The 24876-nt window shown below is 42.2% G+C and overlaps 1 protein-coding gene across 1 annotated transcript in view; it reads right to left on the minus strand.

Annotated features, from left to right (window-relative positions):
• Window positions 1–551: 551 nt before the first annotated feature.
• RLF (RLF zinc finger) overlaps window positions 552–24876 on the minus strand; it is a 48876-nt gene continuing 24551 nt past the window's right edge. Inside the window, exons 4-8 of the mRNA XM_072980252.2 lie at window positions 12409–12541; window positions 11611–11813; window positions 10502–10638; window positions 7263–7404; window positions 552–5847 (exon numbers count right to left, since the gene is read on the minus strand). Of these exons, the coding sequence (XP_072836353.2) occupies window positions 1129–5847; window positions 7263–7404; window positions 10502–10638; window positions 11611–11813; window positions 12409–12541 (5334 nt within the window). The 3' untranslated portion in view covers window positions 552–1128. The remainder of the gene's footprint in view (window positions 5848–7262; window positions 7405–10501; window positions 10639–11610; window positions 11814–12408; window positions 12542–24876) is intronic.

A 24876-nucleotide genomic window follows, 5' to 3' on the forward strand; every position in this document is an offset into this window, starting at 1 on the left:
GTTTTAAAAGTTCAGAAGAATTAGAAATGTAACCACTAGGATATTAGATTGCTTTCTTCTAATTAGGTACTTGAAACCTGGGGGGTGGTGTGGAGGACTGAAGTTAATAAAGTACATAGTATTCCTAGAATGCTTGTAACTCCTAATTTTAAAAACCCAGGGAAATAAACGACTAGATGAACAGCAATGCTTGTCTACACAGTTCCAACCACCAAATTTGAATAACTGAGTCTTTCTAACATTCTTCTGCCTACATTTAATTTCTTTCCCTACCCTTAAGGTCCCGTAAATGACATTTTTTTTGAAAACATAGTTTCATGAATTTTCATGTCCCAAGCTATCTCATTTGGCATACCTTAAAAACACTGTACATTTCATTTTGTTAGTTCCCTAATTCTTTCTTAAATAGCTTACACTAAACAGTTTCTCACATGTAAATACAGACATATACAATTACACTGAAGTAACACCCCAAAATTTAAAACTACCACAGGCAACACTGAGTTCAGCTTGTCCTCTGCTATGTACACCGGCTGTATAGTCAACCAAAATGGGTGAAAAAATTCCTTTTATTGAAACGCATAACTCAAAAAATATAAGATGCTGTAGTGTACAATATGTTACACAAAGCACCATGAGGTGCACATTCAAGTCAAGTAAGATTTCCATCCTCCCACCCAACCCTCCCATCCCATCCTTGGTACCCTAAGTACTTGTTCCATATACAATCATGCACATTTACTTTGCAAGAGGAAACTCCCCACAATATTTCTGTTAAGTAGCACCAAAATACTAGTTCACTCTCTTCAGTTTAACAGGGGAGCTATATTAGCCAATACTGTAAACCACAGCATGACAACTTGCAACCTTCTATGTTGGTAGACTCCTAACACCCAGCCCCTACTGTTGACAATGCTGGGTATGGCTGGTTGGAGTTGCGGGTCAGTAACAGGTGGAAAACCACAAGTTGCCAACCTCTACTGTGGACAGATGTCATACATTCATGGGACTGAACAGCCTAATCTAACCTCAATGACAGGTGCAAAGAACCAAATTAGCAAATTTTCCCCATGTAGCAGTAGTGGAGGCAGTTTTTTTTTTGTTTTTCTTTTAAATAAACACAACAATTTACGAACTTCCCACACAAAGGTGATCTGTTTTTTTTGTTGGAAAGAAATCTATGAGGGACGTGGAAAACTTTGATCTTTCAAGAACAACAACTGGTCGTAAATAATGAAGTTGTTTTAAGGCATGGTCCCCACAGTTTGTTAATGCCTTGTCCAATATGGCCCTCAGGTTTTCCAGAGAAGGGATAGAAGGAGAGTCTGTTGACAACAGGGGCTGTATTCCTCTCAGCTGCCCAGGAGCTCTGGAACCAGTATTCCTCTTGGACACGGCTGCTGCTGGGACATTTTCATATCTAGCCCTCCCCTGCAATAAATCCCTTTTTGAGTCTTTATCCTTTTTTACCATTTCATCCATTTCATATTGTTTCGTTGGCTCCCACTTGTCCTCAAAATCATCGTCACTGTCATCGTCATCTCCTCGTTCCTCACTTTCTTGAATGAACTTCAAAAATGAGGACTCAAAACCCATTGGCTTGAAGGATTTTAAATCAAAGGGTTTCTGCACTTTTTCTTTCAGAGCAGGAAGCTTTTTAGTGCTCGGGTGAGTTGATGTATGTTGCTTGTCATTAGCATCTTTCTCTTTTGGTAACTGTACATCTGACTTTGTGGAGTAGATGTTCTCTCTCCCATCACTTCCTGGAAAGTCTTCTGCTTCACACTGCTGAGCTGACTTCATTCGATTACATTCTTCAAAACATCTGGTTTTGGAATTGTGGACATGTTTTAAAGGGTCTGTACACAAAATGATACCAGCCTCCTGGGCTGTGTCACCCACAGAGCACCTGCCATTTTTAATGCCTCTCTCATCATGATCACAATCTGAGTTTAGAACAAGCTGCTCTTCCCTTCCATGTTGATATGCAGAATGCACTGTCATCTCCTGCTTAAAGTTTCGGCTTGCTTCTTTATTTGAACCCCGATTTGCTTCTAAACAGGAGTCATTTATCACAGTACCACATTCAACACAAAGTACAAGTTCCTCATATTGCTGCTCTATATAAACACTGGCCATCTGATGGGTACGCTTATAATGTCTCACAATACTGCTTTCCAGTTTTACTACTGAGGGACACCCCTGAATCATGCAAGGATACTGTGTCTGGTTGCAGTTGTCTCTGCACATCTGCAGGGCTTCCTCCTTTGTTCTGAAGTTATACAACTGCTTTCCTTTATTTTTATTATTGTTTTTTTCAACTTTTTCATTGGTCTGTCTCTTTTTCTCACTCACTTCATGTCTGAGACATCGATTTTTTAAGCAGCTTTGTTCCCGATTATCTTTGAGGTGGTTCCCTTTTTCTTTGGTACCTCCCGACATCCCATCATAATCACTGTGTCGAAAATATACATGCTGCGCATAGCGGCTGTAAGTTGTGAAAACCCGGTTGCAGCCATTACGATCACAATGGATTTCAATATCTTTATTCATTTCTCCCCCCTTAGCATGTTCTTCCGTCAAGTGATGCTGTAGCTTGTGCAGGGAATAAAATGCAGCAGGACAGTGAGGATGACGACAAGGGAATCTCACTGCTTCAGTTTCAGAAAGCACTTTTGAATCCTCCTCATGGTCAAGGGCATGAAAGTCACTGCAGTGCTTAGCAAGTGATTTGGAACACAGGAAACGCTTGCTGCATGCCTTATGTTTACACACAAATATTTTTTTACATTTGGCAAGTTCCCTCTTCGATCTCGCTTTGTCTTTCTCCAAGCAGAGCTGTTCTTTGTTATACTGATGTACAGTTCTGTAGTGACGAATCAAGCCTTTCTGGTTGGTAAAGGCAGAATTACAATTTTTATGAATACAATGGAACGGCTTGTGGTATTTATGTAAAATGTAACATAAGTTTCCTTTGGCAACTGTTCTTTTACTTCCCCTTCCCTCTTGTGCTTCCAGACCTTTCCGATGGCTTTCCAGAGCAGAGAGTTTAGTCTGTTTCCCAGATATACAGCTTTCTGCATCTTCACTAGACTCCAGATCTGTTTCAGAACTGAGGTCTTCCTTCTTGGGATGACAGAGCTGTTCATCAGTAAGTTTAGCTTGGTCATCAAGCTCTTCCTCTGTATTGGCATAGAAAGGAGACACAGAAGCCACACTGCTGTTCAGCGTATCCTCAGCATAATCACCCATATCTTCAAAACTTTCATTAGCAAACAGTTTCTGAGTTGCTGTCACTTTGCCAAGCTTATGCTTGTTCCTATAATGTACTCTAAGATGCGTTTTTCTTGTAAATGATCTTTGGCAAATATGACATTTAAAAGGTGAATAGCGATACTGAAACATGTTCAACTGAAGCACCATCTCCTTTGAATAATTGTGTTTTCTAACATAATGAGTCAACAATGCTTCTCGTGTCACAAATTCACAAGTGCAACCTTGGCGCTCGCAGAAAAATGGCTTGGCTGCCAATTGAGTAAGGTATTGGTTTGGTAATTTGCCTTGCTGCTCTTCAGAGTAATGGTCTGAGGTAGATTCATCTTCAGAGTTGGGGCACTTTGATGGATATGACTGCAGTAGCCTGGAAGAACTTCCAAGACGAGCGCTTGTATTTTTCAAACTTAAATGCTTCAAGCCCAAAAGAAGTTCCAACATTGCATCTTCTGTGCTTGATGCTTTAGGATGTTCAAAAAAGGAGGTTTCCGGGGAAGAGGGCCAGGGTTCTTCCTTTAAATAGCCTTTATTTTTAGAATTTGTATTACAATCAATAATGCCCAGAGAGTCTGCATTTATATTTGGATGATTCTGGACCTCTGAATGAATCTCTCCAGCAGTGCTATTTTGCAGACGTTCAGTTAACTGATTAGCATCTTTAGCTTTCAGGCCTAGCTTCCTTCTAAGTTTGAAATGGTATGGATGAGCCCTTCGAAGATGTTTCTGTATACCCTTTGAATTTTTGTATGTTGATCCACAACCTTCAAAGCCACAGGTAAACCTTTTCCCATCGAAGTAGACAGCCACATTTGAGTATTGCTCTTTTAAATTGGATGGGAGGAAGACTTTGTCATGGGGCAATAAAACACCAGAAACTGAATTCGCACAGTCTATTGTTTCAGTCAATACGGTCATCTGCTTCTCATTGGCTGGGGAAGCAACACTGCTTACAAAACTGCCATTACTTTTGCCATCCACCTCACCATCAGATAAAGGCTCTTGTTTAATGTCTAAGATTCCTTCTGAATTTGTAGATCCAGAAGGCAAACTAAGACTCTCAGGAAGATGAGATGGGCCTTCTTGTTCATACAGTTCTGAATCTGAGAGGCAGACAAGCCTGTCCCTAGAAACATCTTCCTCATGCTTAATCAGCACTTCCTTCATTTCACCATTGGAAATATGCATCGATAAGTGATTTGTAAACTCTGTTTTTGAATAATAGAACTTTTTACAGCCGTGGAAATTACATGTGTACGATGCATCTCTAAAATGTTGAGCTTCATGGTGGTAGAGCTGTCCCAAGTCACTGAAAACAATGTTACACCCACTGAGCTCACATTTATAACGCAGATCATCATGTTGCTGCTTGTGATGTAACAACTCGTTCACAGAGCCAAACCTAGCATAGCATCCCACAGACACACACATGTAAGGCTGAGGACCGCTGTGCACCTGTTCATGCTCCCGTAGATGGAATGCTGACATGAAATGCCTCCTGCAGTACGAACACTTCTCACGCCTGTTTTTCATGTCCAAGTAGTGCATTGCATTTTCGTCATTGTTTTGGTGCTCAGCTTTTAAATGAACACTTAAGTACTTGAACTGCTTGAACACTCTAGAGCAATCTGTGCCTGGGCATGGGTATACGTCTCTGTCCTGCAAGTGGCAGTTTTCCAGCTTGCTAAACGTGACATAGTCTTGTGTGTCAGTTCTGGGTTTTTTGCAGGGTATTATTTCCAATGATTGATTTTCTTCTAGTCGTGTGGAAGCAACAGGTAGACTGTTCTTTGTCAATCTCTCTTTCTTTATCAGGATTTTTTTCTTTGCACGGTATTTCCTGCTAGGAGGCATTTTCACATGCTCCATTACATGAGTCACAAAGACATCCTTCCTCTTGAACTTTTTTATGCACACTGGACATGTAAAAACGCCATCCTCCATATGCATCTTAGAATGGTGAAGTATTCTGGCCTCTATACACTCCCTTTTACAGATGAGACAGAAGAACTTGTACTGAAGCCACCTCTGGTATCTTTCTGAGGAGCCTATTGGCTTTTTGACCCTCACTCTTTCTTTAGGCTGATTTAGACCTTCAAAATTATTTTCTTCCCTGGTTTCTTCACAGTCACTGAGGAGACTATCTAACAGTTCAGTTTCGTTGAACATCATCTCGTTGCAACTCAGGTCTTCCTCTGACTCGGAAACTTCTTTCCCTAACCGTCTGAGACAATTTCGCCTCAAAGTTTTCCAGTCCCAAAATTCTGGATCAAATGGCCAATAAGCCTTCAAAGCCAACAGGAGCTCGCAACGGAGTGAGTTTGGAACGGGAGCATTTTCTTCATCAAATTTCTGGTCTGGTTGCAGGTAGAGTTCTTCCAGTAGATTGTACCCCTCCTCACTTGGCTCCAGCAAGTATTCAGTGAGCTGGCATGCTCTCCGAACCTCAAGGTCTTCTGGCAGAAGGCATGCAATGGTTTTGCATACAGAGGTCTTCATGTCATCATTTTCATTCGATCTGAGCTGCAGGGCTCTCACACATAACAGAATTGACACAGCAAGCCCTGCTTCTTCAGCCTAATTTTGAAAAAGAGGAGAGAAGAAAACATAAATTAATTTCCCCCAATATATCAATTCATAAACACAATAGAATAAAAGCCTATTAAATAAACACAGGTTGCTCTTTCTGAATATTTCGATCCACATTTTTCACCTATGTTATCACCATTCCATGATTCAATACATTTTCCCCAAATACTATTACTGATGTTATTTCATTAAACCTTTTAAAGAGCACCAACTAATTTCCATTTTTAAAAATCCTACCAAGTAGTGGCAGTCCAGGGTGGCAGTTCCCTGCCCCAACTTATGTTACTCCTGGAAGAACCTTTTAAAGTAGAATAAGCCAAGATACCATTACTGTCACCCCTTTCCTGGTACAGCAGTATCGTAATCCTGGGGGAGGCGAATACAAAGTCCGCCATCAGAGCTGGCCAGCCTGATTAAACCCTCCCCCCACCCAACCAGGTATCCACTTACAGTTTGGCATGCACTGGTGTTGGTCATCTGTCTACACCAATTGCAGAAGTAGCCTGGCTGGGGCTTCCATGCCTCCCTGTGCTGCTGACCAATCAGTGGCTGTGCAGAGAGGCTTGTTATCCTGCCCCCTCACAAGATTGGCCAGCAACACAGGGAGGTACGGAAGCCCCAGCCAGGCTACTTCTGTGATTGGTGCAGAGAGAAGATCAACAGCAGCATGTGCCATGCTGTAAGTAGACACCCGGTTGTGGGGAGAGGGTGGCCAGCTGTAATGGTGGGTTCTGTATTCATCTCTCCCGGGAGATTTGAATCACCCATCGCTAGTCATAATCAATATTACTACTAACCTGGTACCATTAACCTCTTACTGTAGATATTAAGGACGGCAGCTTAAGAGTTTCTGGCTAGAGATTTAAATGTGGAATATCCATGTCACAAATATAACCCATAATGTTACACCAGTCGTTCCAAGAGAAAATAAATGAATGAGTCACTAAACATTTTTTGCCAACTGAAACATACTTTCCTATTGTAAAGCACCCACCTGCACCAGAGAGTAAATGAGCCAACTCAGAAGCCACAGCATTAGCTCATAACTGTAAAAAGGCCTTCACCTTTCCTGGAGTCTCCCTAGAGCCCAAGCTTTTTTTCCCTAAAAAAGCCAGCCAACCTTGGTACCTGATTTCTACAAATAAGCAGCACTACAGAAATATTCCTAACTAATAAACAAGACACCCCTGCAGAACAGAGGATAGCAGCCTGGTGAAGCTGCAAGAAAGGTAAAGATACAGTACTGTCTCCAGCCAAAGAAATCTGCCATTGGTGACTGCAGCAGATAAACCCAAATGTTACCATCTTTCTGGTTTTTTTAAAAACAAGCTAATCTCGTGATACATTTTGTTTACCCAAAGATAAAGGTAACAGCTGGCAGCAGAACACAGAAAGGCACGTACTTCAGCTTGTATGACTCTTATCAAGAAGAACAGATGTTGTAGTGTTCTAGCAATAATGCCAAACTGCCGACATCGCTCCAGGAAAGAATCTAAAGATGGATCGATTCTTCTTTGTAGCTTGCTCCAAAATAAAGTTAGTTCCCTAGAGAGAGAAAACATAATAGTGTACATGTATGAAATCTTACAGATCACTGACACTATAGCATACACCAGATAACAAGAAAAAAAAGCTTGAACACCACCAGATAACAAGAAAAAAATCCAGTAACATACAGTATTAATACAGTTATTAGGCCTGAGTTACTGGAGAAGGCTTAAAGTGTTTGATAACAAGTTTTGGCCATAAAAATGACGTAGCTTCTGGTTGCAGAATCTGGGTGATGAGGGGAGGCTCAAGCAGTAATAATATTTAAATGCACAAAGAACAAAATCTGATGAAGAACCACCTTAAAATACTGAGAGTAATTTCATTGACCAAATGTATTCCATGAGTAGTATATGACTTGATGTATCTTGGGACAATTAAATTGCTGTCAGAGCAAAATTGAAGTGCTGAATGCTTATTCTTCATGATTTGCTTTTGAACTTCAACAGCAAATAATAAAAATATTTTAAAACATGCATTTTTACTTTTCTTTAATGGCATTTAGAGGTTTGCTACCAAAATTCGATAGTATGATTTGCCAACCAACTTTTATAAATAAAGTGAAAAAAGCCAGTAATTCTGTGTCTCCCATCCCTATTTCTCCATGGTTGACCTCACTTTGTTCAGCAACATACAACAGATTCATTTTTCCCCAATATCCACCTTTTAGTTCCTAGGAAACAGTGGAAAGATAGTCACAGATTTAACAGTATATGAAACAGAGCAATCCAGTCATTCTGTCAATTTTTTTAGAAGAAAAAACAGAAGGAACCATTACCAAGTTGTTATTTTATCATCTATTACCTAAGGGCTTAGAAATCAGGAAAAGATTGAGACTCGAAAAGGCTGCTATGAAGGAATTAAAAAAAGATCACCAAGTGTAAGGATGTGTCACTAGAGACCAAGACCAAGATCATCCAGAAGTGCTATCATATCTTCTTTTCTCAAGGCTAAACATGCTCAATTCTTTTCATAGGGCTTGATTTCCAGCCCCCTGATCATCCTTGTTGCCTTCCTCTGAATTTGTTCCAATTTGTTGGCATCCTTCTTGAAGTACGGTGTCCAGAACTGGACACGGTACTCAAGATGAGGACTAACCAGTGCTGAATAGAGGGGAAAATAGTACCCCATAGGATTTGGAGACTATACTTCTGTTAATGCAATGCAAAATAGCATTTGTTTTTCTTTTGTAACCACATCACACTGTTGTCTCATATTCAGCTTGTATGATTTGCCAATAAACTCGTTCGTTTAGTCGTTTAGTCGTGTCCGACTCTTCGTGACCCCATGGACCAGAGCACGCCAGGATCTCCTATCTTCCACTGCCTCCCGGAGTTGGGTCAGATTCATGTTGGTTGCTTCGGTGACACTGTCCAACCATCTCATCCTGTCGTCCCCTTCTCCTCCTGCCTTCACACTTTCCCAACATTAAGGTCTTTTCCAGGGAGTCCTCTCTTCTCATGAGATGGCCAAAGTATTGGAGCCTCAGCTTCAGGATCTGTCCTTCCAGTGAGCACTCCGGGTTGATTTCTTTCAGAATGGATAGGTTTGTTCTCCTTGCAGTCCAGGGGACTCTCAAGAGCTTCCTCCAGCACCACAATTCAAAGGCATCAATTCTTCGGCGGTCAGCTTTCTTTATGGTCCAGCTCTCACTTCAGTGAGAGCCAATAAACTACTAAAGACAATTCCAAGATCATTCTTGCTGGTGCTTGTAGTATTGTTGAGGCAGGTATCACCCATCTTTTAACTGTGTTTTTGGTTTCTTTTTCCTACGTGCAGTACTCTGCACTTATCCCTGGTAAATTTCATTTTCTTGTTTTCATCTATCTAGATCATTTTGAATGTTGTTTCTGCCTTCCAGGGTATTAACTATTCCACCCAATTTTGTGTCATCTGCTAATTTGATCAGCATCCCCTGCATCCCCTGATCCAGGTCATTAATAAAAATGCTAAAGATCACTGGACCCAGGACAGAGCCTTGAGGTACCCCACTTGTTACCTCCACCCAGCCTAAGAAGAAGCCATCAATCATCACTCTCCGAGTACAATTCTGTACCCAACTGTGTATCTACTTGACAGTTTTCTCTCCAGCCCACACCTAGTTAGCTTGCTAATCAAAATATCATGGGCCATTTTCTATAATGTTTTGTTGATTTCAAGAAATACAGCATTCAGTCTATCAGTTAGCCTGCCAGAATTTGTTCTTGACAAATCTGTGCTGGCCTCTAGCTATTACTGCATTGTTTTCTGAGTGACTGCATAGGGGCTGCTTTATAATCTGTTCCAGAATTCTCCCTGAGATTTATGTCAGGCTGACTTGTCTGTACTTCCGACGTTCCTTTTTTTGCCCCTTTTAAAGATAGGGACAGTGTTAGTCCTCCTCCACTTAACTGGCACCTCACCCATTTCCAATGATTTCAAGAACATAACAGACAGTGGTTCTGAAAGTTCTTCAGCCAGTTCTTTCAATCCTCTTGAATGCATTCCTTTCCACTTCCTATATGTGTATTTTTGTTGTTTTCAGGTCCTCGCTGAGCTTTTTGTGAAGCCACGCTAGCCTTTTTTGCTGTCTCCCACCAGTTTTTCTTGTAGCAATTGTTTGTAGTTGTGCCTTTAGAATTTCCATATATTTGTGTGAAAGCTGGACAGTCAAGAAAGATGACAGGGAAAAATGATTCGTTTGAAATATGGTGCTGGAGGAGAGCTTTGCATATACCCTAGACTGCCAGAAAGATGAACAAGTGGGTCCTAGATCAAGTCAAGCTTGAACTCTGGAGGCCAAAATGATGAAAAGGAGTCTGGCCAACTTTGGGCAACTCATGAGAAGGCAAGATTCTCTGGAAAAGACAATGGAGCTGGAAAGGTTAAACGAAGCAGGAAAAGAGGAAGACCAAATTCAAGAGGGATTAACTCTCTGAAGGACACCAAAGGTTTGAGTATGCAAGAGGTGAGTGGAGCGGTTGAGGACAGGACATTCTGAAGATCACTCATTCATAGGGTTGCAGAAGCACATAACAACAAACCTAAGAGCTTCTTTAATGGCAAAATACAAATATGGAAATTTAATAAATATTTGAACAAATCACTTACTTACCAAGAGCAGTACACACTTGCAGTCTGAAGCTGCTGAGTGAGGTATGTGGTACAAAGAATAAATGCAGTACTCTCTTGGCCCTCGGTTTCTAGGTTACAGATCATATCCAGAACTACTTTGCAGTCTACCTTCGCAATCTTTAAAAAAGGAAACAGAATTTAGTAGTAAAAATTTATAGAAGGGCATCTTTCCCTTTGCACAAGCAAGGTAGCTTACAGGAGCACCTTCTGGTCTTTCTGCAATACTGTGTGCTAATTCAGAGGCTATCTGTAACACAAAGTTATGCCTCAGTGTCACTGCTACAACTAGCTCAAGCCCAGATATATTGCTGACTTATAAAAATCAGAATATAACTAGCCATTTCAGATATTAACTAAATGAATAAATACTGACCTATTATATCACTGTGATCTTACAGAACTGCAGTTTGTAGGATTCCTTTGAAGGAATTTAAAGAAAAAAACCACAGAAATGTAGATTCTGCAGTAACTGACATAAAGACAAATAGTAAACTTTATTTTCACGTAATTCTTTTATTTCCACCATTTACATCTTTTTCTCCCACTCACACATTGTGTGATCTGAGAGATCCAAAAGTGCTGTTATCTGCCATGTGTTGTTTTCTGTGGTCAGTTAAATTAAGGCACTACAACCGGTTTAGAACTTTTTTTAGATTGATAAGACAACAGCTTCCCAATTTTAAATGACTTAGCACAGTACTGAAAAGCTGTAGAGAAAATAAACAAGAAAAAAAAGTACAGACATAATGAACTACTACCATCCTTCCAAAACAGATCCAAAACAGCAAAGGTTTAGATCCATAATAGGAGATCTATTCACCTTCACCCTTATTTCTGTTAAGAAGGTCAAAGGAGAGTTTCCATCCTGCTGAAGACAAAGACAGAACTTGGGATCCTGCATTAATCCTTCCCCAGTTAGTGAAAGGGGAAGATCTCAGATTCCATTCCGGCTACACAGCCACACAGGAGTTGTGTCTTGCCCATCATGTTCTATGATTTGACTATAGTCTTCTATCTGTATTTACTGTTGCTGAAGAAAACAATGTCCTCACTTTTGACAGAACCAGGCTACAGTGACTGCTCACTCACCTCTCTGATAGATTCTTCATTTGGATGCATGGAGCACAAACATGTGATGTAGGCTTGAAGGAAAGGTGATACATCTGAAATTTCTGTGGAATCTTTACACAATTTGGACAATGAAGCAGCTTGAGGAAGGCAGTTTGTCTTCATCAAATGTTTTATTCGCATCTGCAGAAAAGCTGGTCCTTCTCGTTTAATCAGCACATTGACTGGAAAAGGTAACAAAGCATCACCACATATTAGTTTCTCACAATAACTTATCTCGTGCATTAGGACGTAGCAGTAGGTGGTTGCCATTTATGGTCTGTATCCTTATCCTATTATGTCATCTCTAAGTTCACTTCACAGTCTAAATTATTGCAGTAAATGAAAAGGCAAAGATTTCCAGATACAGAAATCCCATCCCAGTTCAGTTATCCCAGTTTAAAATAACTGCAAGACTAATGTACAATACCTGCAATCAAAGATAAAACCAAACTTTTGTTATGACTCAAGAATCAATGTGTTTAATGGGTCTTGCAAGATCTGGATAATTTAGACATTGATGTTGCTAGCTGGACATTTGACAAAAGAGACAGATTTCATTACAATAGGGGCTTTAGAACAGGTAAACTGATGACTGATCAATAAACTAAAAAGGACAGTTCGGGATTCGCAATAAAAGAAGCAGAATACTACAGCAAAGAATTTATGAATACCTATCACTGCTCAGTTCTTCACCAGCAAAAAATTCTATTAGAAAAGAAGAGTTGGTTTTCACACCAGAAAACTGGAAGTTTCCAAAAGAAATCACCAATATCTTACCTTCTTCTGTGTCCACTGGCTGCTGTGATACAATCTTTAAAAGAACTGGATTCTTCCACACACCTTCTTTGGAGATGTCAGCCAATATTTCAAGACTGCTATCTCCAAATTCAAGTAAAGAATTATGGGAATCCTATTGTGACATAAAAAGGAAAAAGTGCTGTCGGTCACTGCTGGCTAAGTAGTTTCAATTGGCAGAAACTGAGCTATAAGACAGCAGTTCTTAACCTTTTCTTTACCACAGGCCCCCTTTAAATATCTTTTGTTGCCATGGACCACCAAGACTTAACTCAATATTTAAAACACTAAGTGCATCAAATACTTAAAGTTTACTATAAATATTTATTTAAACTCCTATTATAGTATTTTTATTGGAATGATTCCATACAGGTTAATCATCATCATCATACATTGTATTTAATTCTTGCTGGAGAAACTGAAACTACAAGTACATAAAATCATGAAACAGATCATATGAAAATGAAACATAGAAAATGAAATGAGAAAATGTTTTTATTTTCCATTTGTTTTCAATGGCAGGGCAGCAAATTCATTTGGCTCACCATGTGGCAGACTATGCAACCAAAAGCACGGCAACAACCATCACCCCGCCCCCCGACATGCCTGGCTTCGTTCAGCAGATCTCCCTGAAGACTCCAAGTCCCACATTGAGGACGTCCCTTTTGATGGGGACGGTCTCCTCAACACCAAAATAGACAACTTCATGCATGACCTCCTCAAAAAAATGGATGCGAAAAAAGTGGGGATAACCACATGCCATCCAGCACCACAACATGACTGACCACTCCCACTGGAAGCGCCCTCTCCACTTACAAATCTCCATCTCAACAGTCAAAGACATTAGACTGATCTACTCAACATCATTTCAACCCAGCCTCTTCCTCCACTAAATACAAGCTGGCAACATCCACTAAGAAGGCAGAGAGGAAACCTGAGCAACAGTTTTGATGCATTATAACCCGAGCTCAACACATGCATCCACTATCACCTAGGATGTGTGGGTCCTCAACATCATAGCCCACAAATATGCCATAGAGTTTTCCACCCTTCCACCTACAAGACGTATCTGACGCACCCCATCCTCTCCCATCCTACAGGAAGAAATCTGTACCCTGCTGAGAAAGGGAGCCATCTCCAGGGTATCCCTTCATCATTTCTTAGCTGGCTTCTTTTCCTGGTATTTTACCATTCCCAAGAGAGATGGTGGGCTGTGTCCTATATCTCTGCACCCTCAACAAATACATAATCCCAAAATGTTACTGTAATGAATTGAAGGATACTAGGAATTGTAGTTACATAAAATGGAGTTTGTTAGGTTCTGTGGAAGATGAGTTGAAAGCCATGGAATGCATGAGACCGTTTTTTCAGATTTACTGCCTGGTACAGAAGATACCTGAGATAAGGAGGCAAGGCCACAGAGATACTCAAAGAAGACCAAACATGTATCCCGCTTAATTGCAAGCGAGATAAGCCACCTGTGGACCCATGTGAATTATGGGTGGAAAGTTGTGTTAAGTTTTCTTGTGATTAATTGGTTAGCAGCTAAGAAGTGTCAGGGAGAAGGAGGGTCAAGACATGTAGAAAAAAGATTGATTTTTTAAATAAAAAACTAATATACTTCTTAAGAGAAGACTTATCTTTGACACAGCAGGACTCACATATAAATCCAGTGGTGATTTGTTAACAGGTCCTACCTTGCTGGTCTGTTGTGCTGTCTAAGGAAGCACAAAGTCAATTACTTGGAAAGTAAGCAAAGGTTTTCTTCTAAGGTCAGTCTTGTCTGTGGGGCTTACTCTACACACTTCTGAGGCCTAAGGGACCAACCTCAGAGATACAGGTGGTAGTTTTGTGCCCACAGTGACTCCTTGTTCAAACATCAAACTCTCTTTAGGGAGAGGTGAAAGTTACAGTTACTGGATGGGAACATTAGAGTCTATCCTTCTTCTCCTTCAATGAGGGTTCAGATTTCCACAATGCATACTTCCACATCTTGATCCAACCATGCCACCGACGCTTTCTCAGATTCCTTGTCAGTGACCAAGACTATCAATTCCATGCACTTCCTGTGAGACTGTCTATAGCCCAAGAGTGTTCACAAAGTGCATGGCACCAGTGGCAGCTTTCCTCAGAATTCAAGGCATCGCCATCTTCCCCTATATCAACAACTGACTGCTCATAGCAAACTATCAGGAAAATTTGCAGGCCAACGTACATTTTACCCTGCAACTACTTTCAAGGCTCAGGCTACAATACAGTGGTACCTCGGTTTACGAATGCCTCGGTTAACGTAATTTTTGGTTTACAAAACAATATCCATGGAAAATAATGACTCAGTTTACGTTTTTTTTCAGAGTACGAAAAGAGTTTCCCCAGAATGGAGAAGTGCCTGGAGGTTTGTAGCGTCTCACCCCTGTTCCTATGGCAATCCATGTTTTGGTTTATTAATTTTTCGCTTTACATAACGTCCCGTAGAACGCATTAATTCCGTAAACTGAGGTACTACTGTACAGAAAAATCCCATCCCATCCCAGACCATCCACTACATCGGGGTGCTCCTCTATTTAACACATGAGTGAATCTTTCTCCTTCAACCGTACACAGACACCATGATACATTCAATTCAAGAACTTATTCAGCACACATCAGTCCCTTCCCTCCAACGAGTGCTATGACTTATGGCATCTACCATGGCTGTTCTGCCTCACTCCAGACTCAGGATGCATCCACTCCAATATTTCCACCTTATTATTACTGACAATAGAAGGGGCTCTCCAAACAAAAGGCTGTTTCTTTCACTGCAGCTCAAGTGACAATTTCAGTGGAAAGCAACTCAGCAACTCAGAACCTGTGCTCAGACCAGAGCACAGGTTGCTGTCCTCTGAAGATGCCGGGCACAGAGACTGGCGAAACGTTAGGAAGAACAACCTTCAGAACACGGCCAAAGAGCCCGAAAAAAACCAGAACAACCAACTCAGAACTCCTTTTCAACAGCCACACCCATCCCACCTCATAGTCACCAATGGCAGTATGATGAGATGGGAAGTGCACTGCTTTCACAGGGAAGTACAGGTGATGTTGTCCCCACACAAGAGGTCCCTTCATATCCAATTCCTAGAACTCTTGGCTATCTTCAAAGCCCTCAGAGCCTTCTGGAATGTGATTCAAAGCTGCACTGTCCAAAATGCCACGGACAATACAACCACAATGTATTTCTTCAACAAGGCAGTACCAAGTCCCTCAGTCTACTTTATCTCTCTGGTCTCATTTGAGTGTGGTGCATCGCCCAATAGTGATTCATTTTTCCAGCACAAACAGTAAAACAGCAGATCTGATCAGCTGTATACTGACTCGGACCCATGAGTGGGAATTGTCCCACAGGGTACACGATCAGCGTGTATTGTGCTGGGGGGAACCAGCTGTGGACATTTTTTGTACTGCTAACAGCTCAAAATGTGCCCAGTACTGCTCCCAGGCAGACAGGGGCAGACACTGCTTAAGGCAGTGGTTCTTAACTTTTTCTTTACCAGAGATCCCTTTTAAGTATCTTTTGTTGCAGTCGACCACCAAGACTTAAGTCAAGATTTAAAACCCTATTTAAAGTTTCTCATGAAGGGTCTTCAAATTTGGAGAGAAGGGAGAAATAAATTAATCTGAAGATGTCACTTCCGCCGGGACGGGATGCACAGCTGAGTCTTCATCTCCTCGCCCTGCTGAATGTAAATAAGTTGCTTAATGCCTTTTTCCCTTCTTGAAATGTGAGTAAATCTGCTTAAATTCTTTGTGAAAAGTTCAAGCAGAGATAGAAGTGCTTTTTAAACTGTAAAAGCTTGGCTGCCTGGGAAATGCACTTTCGTTTTCGATTGGAAGAACGTCAGTGAAATTTGAACAGCTAATGAGCTGTAAAAAACTACTTTGTTTTCCTGTGCTACGAATATTTTGCTTTGCTTATGAGAAAATATAGAGATAAGATTTCTAAAAGTTGGACACGTGAACAATGTGAATTTGTGTTTTTTGGGTGTTTTGTTTTGTGGGATGCACAACGGGACCCCAAAAAAGATGGGATATAGAACGGATAAGGGGAAAAACATTAGGGTATGTACTTTAAACGTGAAAGGCCTAGGGTCTGTAACAAAGAGGAAAAGAATAGAAACATTATTGAAAGAGAACAAGGTGGATATTATTTATCTACAAGAGACTAAACAATCAAAGGATGGAGTTAATGAACTGAAATTACAAAATATAGACATTTATGAAAAAGGATTAGGGACTTCCAAATCCAAAGGTGTGGCGATACTGATTTCTAAACATTGTGAATTTGTGGTAAAAGAAGTAGTAAAAGATAGTTATGGTAGATGTTTGAAAGTACAGGGACTAATGGGGGAAGAAGATTATACATTAGTAAATGTTTATGCACCAAATGTGAATCAAGGAGAATTTTATAAAACTGTCGTTAAAGAGATGGAGAAGGTTAGAAAGGGATAAGTTATTATGGCAGGAGATTTTCATATAATGTTAGATAAAGTAAAGGATAAAACTCTATGTAAAAAAGATGAGTGGAATAAAAGAAGTACCATATTAAGTAAGATATTTTAAACGACGGATTTAAAAGATATATGGAGAGAATTGAAGGGAGATGAAAGAAGGTTTACATATTATTCCTCTATACAGTGGTGCCTCGCATAGCGAGGTTAATCCGTTCCGGATTAACCCTCGCTATGCAGAAACATCGCTGAACGGAACGGGGAAAGCCATATGGCTTGAAAACTCACCGTTAAGCGATGTTCCTCCATAGCGCCGCCATTTTCGCGCCCTTGGTAAGCGAGGGCAGGGCGCGAAAATGCGGCATGGACCTTCCAGCGGCCATTTTGGAACCGCCGATCAGCTGTTCTCCCCCACTGCGTTATGCAAAGCGAAAAAACTCCATAGGGGCCATCGCTGAGCGAATGCTCCAGCGATGGCTCGGAGCCCCTCGTTAAGCGATTTAATCGCTCAACGGGGCGCCCGTTAAGCGAGGCACCACTGTACATGATAGTTATTCAAGAATAGATTTTATGTTAAGTGTTGCCTCGCAAGATGATGTTAATTCATTCCGCAAAAATCGTTGTTTGGCGAAACGCAGTTCCCCATTGGAATGCAATGAAATCTATTTAATGTGTTCCAATGGGGGGAAAAATCATTGTCTTGCGAAAATCGTCCATAGAAAACATTGTCTTGCAAAATGCAGTTCCCCAAATGCGTTCCAGCGAGGGGGGAACCGTCTTGCAAAGCATCAGTCTTAAAAAAAAAAAAAAACGTCTTGCAAAGCACGGACCCAAACATCGTCTAGCAAAAATCGCCCATAGGAAAAACTGTTTTGCGAAGCACAATAGCGATCGCAAAAACCCATCATCTTGCGGATTAATCGTGCCGCAAGGCAATCGGCTTCCGGGGCACCACTGTATATCTCAAAATTTAATTTCTAAAATAGATACAAATATTGTGATAAAAATAATGGATCATGTGTTGATGGTGGAGATGAAAGTTAAGAAAGATTACAAAGAAGCTAGAAGATGGAGAATAGATTCCAATATTTTTCAGTATACATATGTAATGTATAGAGCTAAAAAGAATGGATGGAAATATGGTCAATAAATGAAGCAGGTGGAAGTAAAATAGGAGTGTTATGGGACACTATGAAAGTAGTTATGAGAGGAACTGCCATAAGAGAATAATGTAGAATAAAAAACTGAGAGAATATAAAAAATAGAGGAATCATTAAAAGATTTAGAAAGTAAATATTTTATAGAGATAATTAAAAATTATTAGAGATTCAAGCTAAAAGGAGAGTTAGAAAGCATAGAAAAGGTTCAGAGGGATTTGATATACTCAAAGAGGAATTTTTTCGAGTATAGTAATAAAAACTCAAAGCTTCTAGCTAGGGTAGCTCAAACTAAAAGATCAAAAAACACAATTGGAGTGATCAGGGATAAAGCAGGAAAGAACTGTAGCCTAATAAAGGAAAAAATTAATATTACAAGAATTTTACCTTATATTAAGGTACATTGAAAGAAGATATAGAAAATTATATTTAAAAAATTTAAAGAGTAAACTATTAGAGAATGATAAAAGAGAATTAGATAAAGAGATAAAGGATGAAGAGATTACAGAGGTTATTAACTAAAAAATGGTAAAACTCCAGGCTTTGATGGAATGGGATCAAAATATTATAAAGCTTTTAAATCAATATTGATCCCCAGGTTAGAAATACTTTATAATGGAATATTGGAAGGAGAGAAAATACCAGGTTCTTGGAAATATTCATTAACAACTCTTATTCAAAAACCCAATAAAGATTTGATAGACCAATAAAGATCTGACAGACCCATTCTTATAGACCTATTTTATTATTAAATTAAGATGCAAAGATATTTACTGCAATCTTGGCAAATAGAATGAATAAGTTTATTACAAAATATATCAAAGAGGATCAAAATGGGTTTTTAAAGGAAGACAAATGGAACATTTAATTAGGAGGGTTTTGAATATTATATATAATATAGAAAAATATTAATCAAAAGCAGGTATTTTATTAGACATTTTTAAGGCATTCAATTGTGTAGAATGGCCAACATTAAAGATCCTTTTGAAGGGTTGGGGTTTTGGAAAGAAATTTGGGGGGGGGTAATAGATCAATTATATTTGGAGAACATTTCTGCGGTAATTGTTAATGATGGGATGACAGAGCAGATAGCTGTAGGCAGAGGCACTAGACAAGGTTGCCCTCTTTGTCCAGTTCTGTTTTTGTTTGATTATTGAAATGTTAACAAATGTAATAAGGAATGATGATTTAATTGAAGGTATGGGTGGAAATAATAAAATAAATATTAATTTATTTGCTAATGATTCTCTATTGACAGTGAAAAACTCATTAGAAAGTATAGATAGAATTAAAATTCATTTAGAAAAATTTGGAAAACATGTAAATTGGTAAAAATTTGAAATAATGTTTAATCATAATAAACTAGAACAAGAAAAGTTTGTTGATAAATATGATTTTAAAATATGTAAATCGGTTAAATATTTAGGTATAGATTAAGTAAAAGATACTCAAAAAATAAAGGAACATAATTATAATAAATTAAAAGGAGATATTAAAAAGAAACTACAGGAATGTACTAACTTAAAACATTTATTGTGTATTTATTTATTTATTGTATTTGGTCAGACAACCACTCTGTTTGGAAGGATCGCACTGATAAAAATGAAGATTCTACCAATTTTTTTTTTCTTTAGAATGTTACCAGTACAGTTAACAGAATATGATTTTAAATTTTGGCAAAGAATGATTAATAAATACTGTAATGAAGGGAAGAGACACAGAATAAATAAAAAAGTATCTGTATAAAACACCAAAAGAAGGAGGTATAGGCATACCAAATATTAAAAAATATTATTTCGCTTATCAGTTGAGGTTCATTGGGGAAATTATATATAACCCAGAAAGGTTAATTTGGTGGAAAATGGAATCATCAGGTGGATGTAGAAAAACATCCATTTGGTGTGATTAAGAAATATAAAATAAGCAAAATTAATAACCCTTTTTAAAGACTATGTTAAACGTCTGGTACAAGTATAGAAAGAATTTATGCCCATTTAACTTTCAATTAGGATTAGTGACTGAAATAGAGAATTTTCCTGCCAATATGAAAGTTTATGCAGAATTATTTAAAGAAAAAAAGTGATTAGATTAAAAGACTGGTTGTATAAATTGAGATTGAAAGATCAAATGAAACAAATCCTTCAAAATAAGAATATATCATGGTTGAATTATATGCAATTAGAAATATGAACTAATGAATGGATAAAGTATAATAAAGGTAGAGAATATATGAAGTATGAACAATTTCTTTTATCATGTGAAGATATTCAGATGACTGATTCAGTAAAGGGTGCAGTGAGCAAAATCTATTGATTCCTGCTTGATCTAGAAGAGATTGAGAAAGAAGGATTGAAGTTAGTGTGGGAACAAGACTTAGGAGAAAGAATAAATGATGAAGAATGGAGGAAGATGTGGAAAATGAGTGTTTTACAATTTATGTAGGTGATAATAAGAGGAAAAAATTTCAAATTGGCTTTAAGATGGTATTTGACACCAACAAAATTGAATAAAATTAACACTAGTTATCTGAATGTCCGTTGGAAATGTGAGAAGGAAACTGGTACATATTTTCATATGTGGTGGGAATGCAAAAAAGTATAAAGGTTTTGGAAACTAACTACAGTGGTGCCTCGTATAACGAGTGCCCCGTTTAACGATGAATTCGCATAGCGATGGCATTTTTGCCATCGCTTTTGCGATCGTATAACGATGTTGCCTATGGGGAAAAATCGCTTTGCGATGTTTTCCCCATAGGCACCATTTTCCCCCAGCTGAGCGGCGGGAGCCTCCGAAGGAGTGCTCCCGCAGCTCAGCTGGGGGAAAATGCCTGCGGTGGCCTCGGAAGGACCCTTCCGAAGGGTCCTTCCGAGGCCACCGCTGGGATTCCCCTTCCCCGCGGCTGGCTTCCCCGGCCATGGTCGGACTTTCAGGAGTCCGACCATGCATGGGGTAGCCTGCCGCGGGTGGGATCCAAGCCGCGGGGAGAGGGTGGGGGGATCCGGATGGATCCCACCACCCTCCCCCCACGGCCTGAGGAGGGTGGGAGGCATGGCCGGACTCCTCGCCAGGCACCGCGGCTCCGATCGGATCTGAGCCGCGGTGCCTGCCAAGGAGTCCGGCTATGCTTCCCACCCCCACCCCCACCTCCTGCGGCTTGAGAAGGGGGAGGCATGGCCGGACTCCTCGCCAGGCACCGCGGCTCCGATCCGATCTGAGCCGCGGTGCCTGCCGAGGAGTCCGGCTATGCCTCCCACCCCCACCCCCACCTCCTTCGGCTTGAGAAGGGTGGGAGGCATGGCCGGACTCCTCGCCAGGCACCGTGGCTCCGATCCGATCTGAGCCGCGGTGCCTGCCAAGGAGACCGGCCATGCCTCCCACCCACCCCCACCTCCTGCGGCTTGAGAAGGGGGAGGCATGGCCGGACTCCTCGCCAGGCACCGCGGCTCAGATCGGATCGGAGCCGCGGTGCCTGCCAAGGAGTCCGGCTATGCTTCCCACCCCCACCCCCACCTCCTTCGGCTTGAGAAGGGGGAGGCATGGCCGGACTCCTCGCCAGGCACCGCGGCTCCGATCCGATCGGAGCCACGGTGCCTGCCAAGGAGTCCGGCTATGCCTCCCACCCCCACCCCCACCTCCTTCGGCTTGAGAAGGGTGGGAGGCATGGCCGGACTCCTCGCCAGGCACCGCGGCTCCGATCCGATCTGAGCCGCGGTGCCTGCCAAGGAGACCGGCCATGCCTCCCACCCACCCCCACCTCCTGCGGCTTGAGAAGGGGGAGGCATGGCCGGACTCCTCGCCAGGCACCGCGGCTCAGATCGGATCGGAGCCGCGGTGCCTGCCAAGGAGTCCGGCTATGCTTCCCACCCCCACCCCCACCTCCTTCGGCTTGAGAAGGGGGAGGCATGGCCGGACTCCTCGCCAGGCACCGCGGCTCCGATCCGATCGGAGCCACGGTGCCTGCCAAGGAGTCCGGCTATGCTTCCCACCCCCACCCCCACCTCCTTCGGCTTGAGAAGAGGGAGGCATGGCCGGACTCCTCGCCAGGCACCGCGGCTCCGATCCGATCGTAGCCACGGTGCCTGCCAAGGAGTCCGGCTATGCTTCCCACCCCCACCCCCACCTCCTTCGGCTTGAGAAGGGGGAGGCATGGCCGGACTCCTCGCCAGGCACCGCAGCTCAGATCGGATCGGAGCCGCGGTGCCTGCCAAGGAGTCCGGCTATGCTTCCCACCCCCACCCCCACCTCCTTCGGCTTGAGAAGGGGGAGGCATGGCCGGACTCCTCGCCAGGCACCGCGGCTCCGATCCGATCGTAGCCACGGTGCCTGCCAAGGAGTCCGGCTATGCTTCCCACCCCCACCCCCACCTCCTTCGGCTTGAGAAGGGGGAGGCATGGCCGGACTCCTCGCCAGGCACCGCGGCTCAGATCGGATCGGAGCCGCGGTGCCTGGCGAGGAGTCCAGCCATGCCTCCCACCCCTCTCAAGCCGAAGGAGGTGGGGGTGGGGGTGGGAAGCATAGCCGGACTCCTTGGCAGGCACCGCGGCTCCGATCCGATCGGAGCCGCGGTGCCTGGCGAGGAGTCCGGCCATGCCTCCCCCTTCTCAAGCCGAAGGAGGTGGGGGTGGGAAGCATAGCCGGACTCCTTGGCAGGCACCGCGGCTCAGATCCGATCGGAGCCGCGGTGCCTGGCGAGGAGTCCGGCCATGCCTCCCCCTTCTCAAGCCGAAGGAGGTGGGGGTGGGGGTGGGAAGCATAGCCGGACTCCTTGGCAGGCACCGCGGCTCAGATCGGATCGGAGCCGCGGTGCCTGGCGAGGAGTCCGGCTATGCCTCCCACCCACCACCCACCTCCTGCGGCTTGAGAAGGGTGGGAGGCATGGCCGACTGTGCTTGCAGCAGCGGAAGAGGTGCCCTGTGGAGGAGAAGGCAGGAGCCGATCTGTCATTTCTCCTCCACCGGGCACCTCTTCTGCTGCTGCAAGCACAGTCGGGGCAGCCCTTTGGGAGGAGCCGGGCTGCTCCGAAGAAAGGCAGAAGCCCATCCGATCTCCCCCCCTCCACACCGGGCAGCTTCTCCCGCTACTCCCGATGGTTGGGAGGGGAGATCGGATGGGCTTCTGCCTTTCTTCGGAGCAGCCCGGCTTCTCCCAAAGGACTGCCCCGACTGTGCTTGCAGCAGCAGAAGAGGTGCCCGGTGGAGGAGAAATGACAGATCGGCTCCTGCCTTCTCCTCCACCGGGCACCTCTTCCGCTGCTGCAAGCAACTTCGGGGCAGCCCTTTGGGAGGAGCCGGGCTGCTCCGAAGAAAGGCAGAAGCCCATCCGATCTCCCCCCCTCCACACCGGGCAGCTTCTCCCGCTGCTCCCGATGGTTGGGAGGGGAGATCGGATGGGCTTCTGCCTTTCTTCGGAGCAGCCCGGCTTCTCCCAAAGGACTGCCCCGACTGTGCTTGCAGCAGCAGGTGCCCGGTGGAGGAGAAATGACAGATCGGCTCCTGCCTTCTCCTCCACCGGGCACCTCTTCCGCTGCTGCAAGCACAGTCGGGGCAGCCCTTTGGGAGAAGCCAGGTGGTGGGGGAGAAGGCAGGAGCCGATGCCGTCTTCCCCCCCTCCCCCGAGGCTTCTCCCAAAGGGCTGCGCCCGATAGTGGGGGAGAAAACCGGATAATCCATTCCTATTGGAACGGATTATCCGGTTTTCAATGCATCTCTATGGGAAAACACGTTTCACTTAACGATGTTTTCCCATAGCGATGTTTTTTTTGGAACCAATTAACCTCGCTATGCGAGGCACCACTGTAAATGACATATGTGAAAAAGATACTGAATTTAATCCTGAGATAGCTGTTATCAATATTTGAGAATGCGGAATATGATAAAATGACTAGAGAATTGATTGTTGTTGTGTTTACAGCAGCCAGACTAATAATAGCTAGGACTTGAAAATCAAGGTCTGAGTTTCAAATGGAAGAATGGTATAATGAAATATGGAACACTGCTATAAATGGTAAGTTAACTTGTAACTTAAAGATTAAGAAAGGAAAGATGAAAAAGAATAATTTCTATATGGGGCAGATTTCTTGAATATGTGCTGACAAGAGGAAAAGGGAAAGCTCAAAATCAAGAATCAATGCAGTTCTGGAGAAGAGGACAATAAAGGAAGAAGAAGAAGAAAAGATAAAGAAGAGGATTATTGCAAGAGGTCCCGACTATGGTGGTGGGGAACACAGTCGATATGTATTTTGGTTTATGTATTTTATGTTTATGTTGTAGTTTAAGAAAAAAGATAAATAAATTAATCTGTTTTACAAGTTATTAGAATCTTAGAATAATAAGTTAATGCATACACTCCTCTTATATTTCTTGGAATGTTTCCATACATCATATTATTATTATTATTATTATTATTATTATTATTATTATTATTATTATTATTATTATTATTATTATTATTATTATTATTATTATTATTATTATTATTATTATTATTATTTCTGTCACATTTCTGTCTTTCCCATAATAAATAAAAACACACATTCTGTTGCAGAATTACATTTTCTAAGAATATTTCCTTCTATTTCAAAATTCCAGCATTCACTGGCACTATTTCAGTTGGTATGAAAGATCTGAGGAGCACCTCCTATGAGAAATATGCTACCCTACCTCTTCTGTATTCACACAGAAAAATGATTATCTAAATAGCAAAATGATGTTCTGCTCCGGAAGGCTTCCCAGATGAGTCCAAACCTTTTTTTCATGCGGGTAGCCTACAGGGACAGAACAGCCTCTTACTCTTCAGACAATTGCTTTTCC

This window comes from Pogona vitticeps, chromosome 9 (genome assembly GCF_051106095.1).
Source record: "Pogona vitticeps strain Pit_001003342236 chromosome 9, PviZW2.1, whole genome shotgun sequence".
NCBI classification, from domain to species: Eukaryota; Metazoa; Chordata; class Lepidosauria; order Squamata; family Agamidae; genus Pogona; species Pogona vitticeps.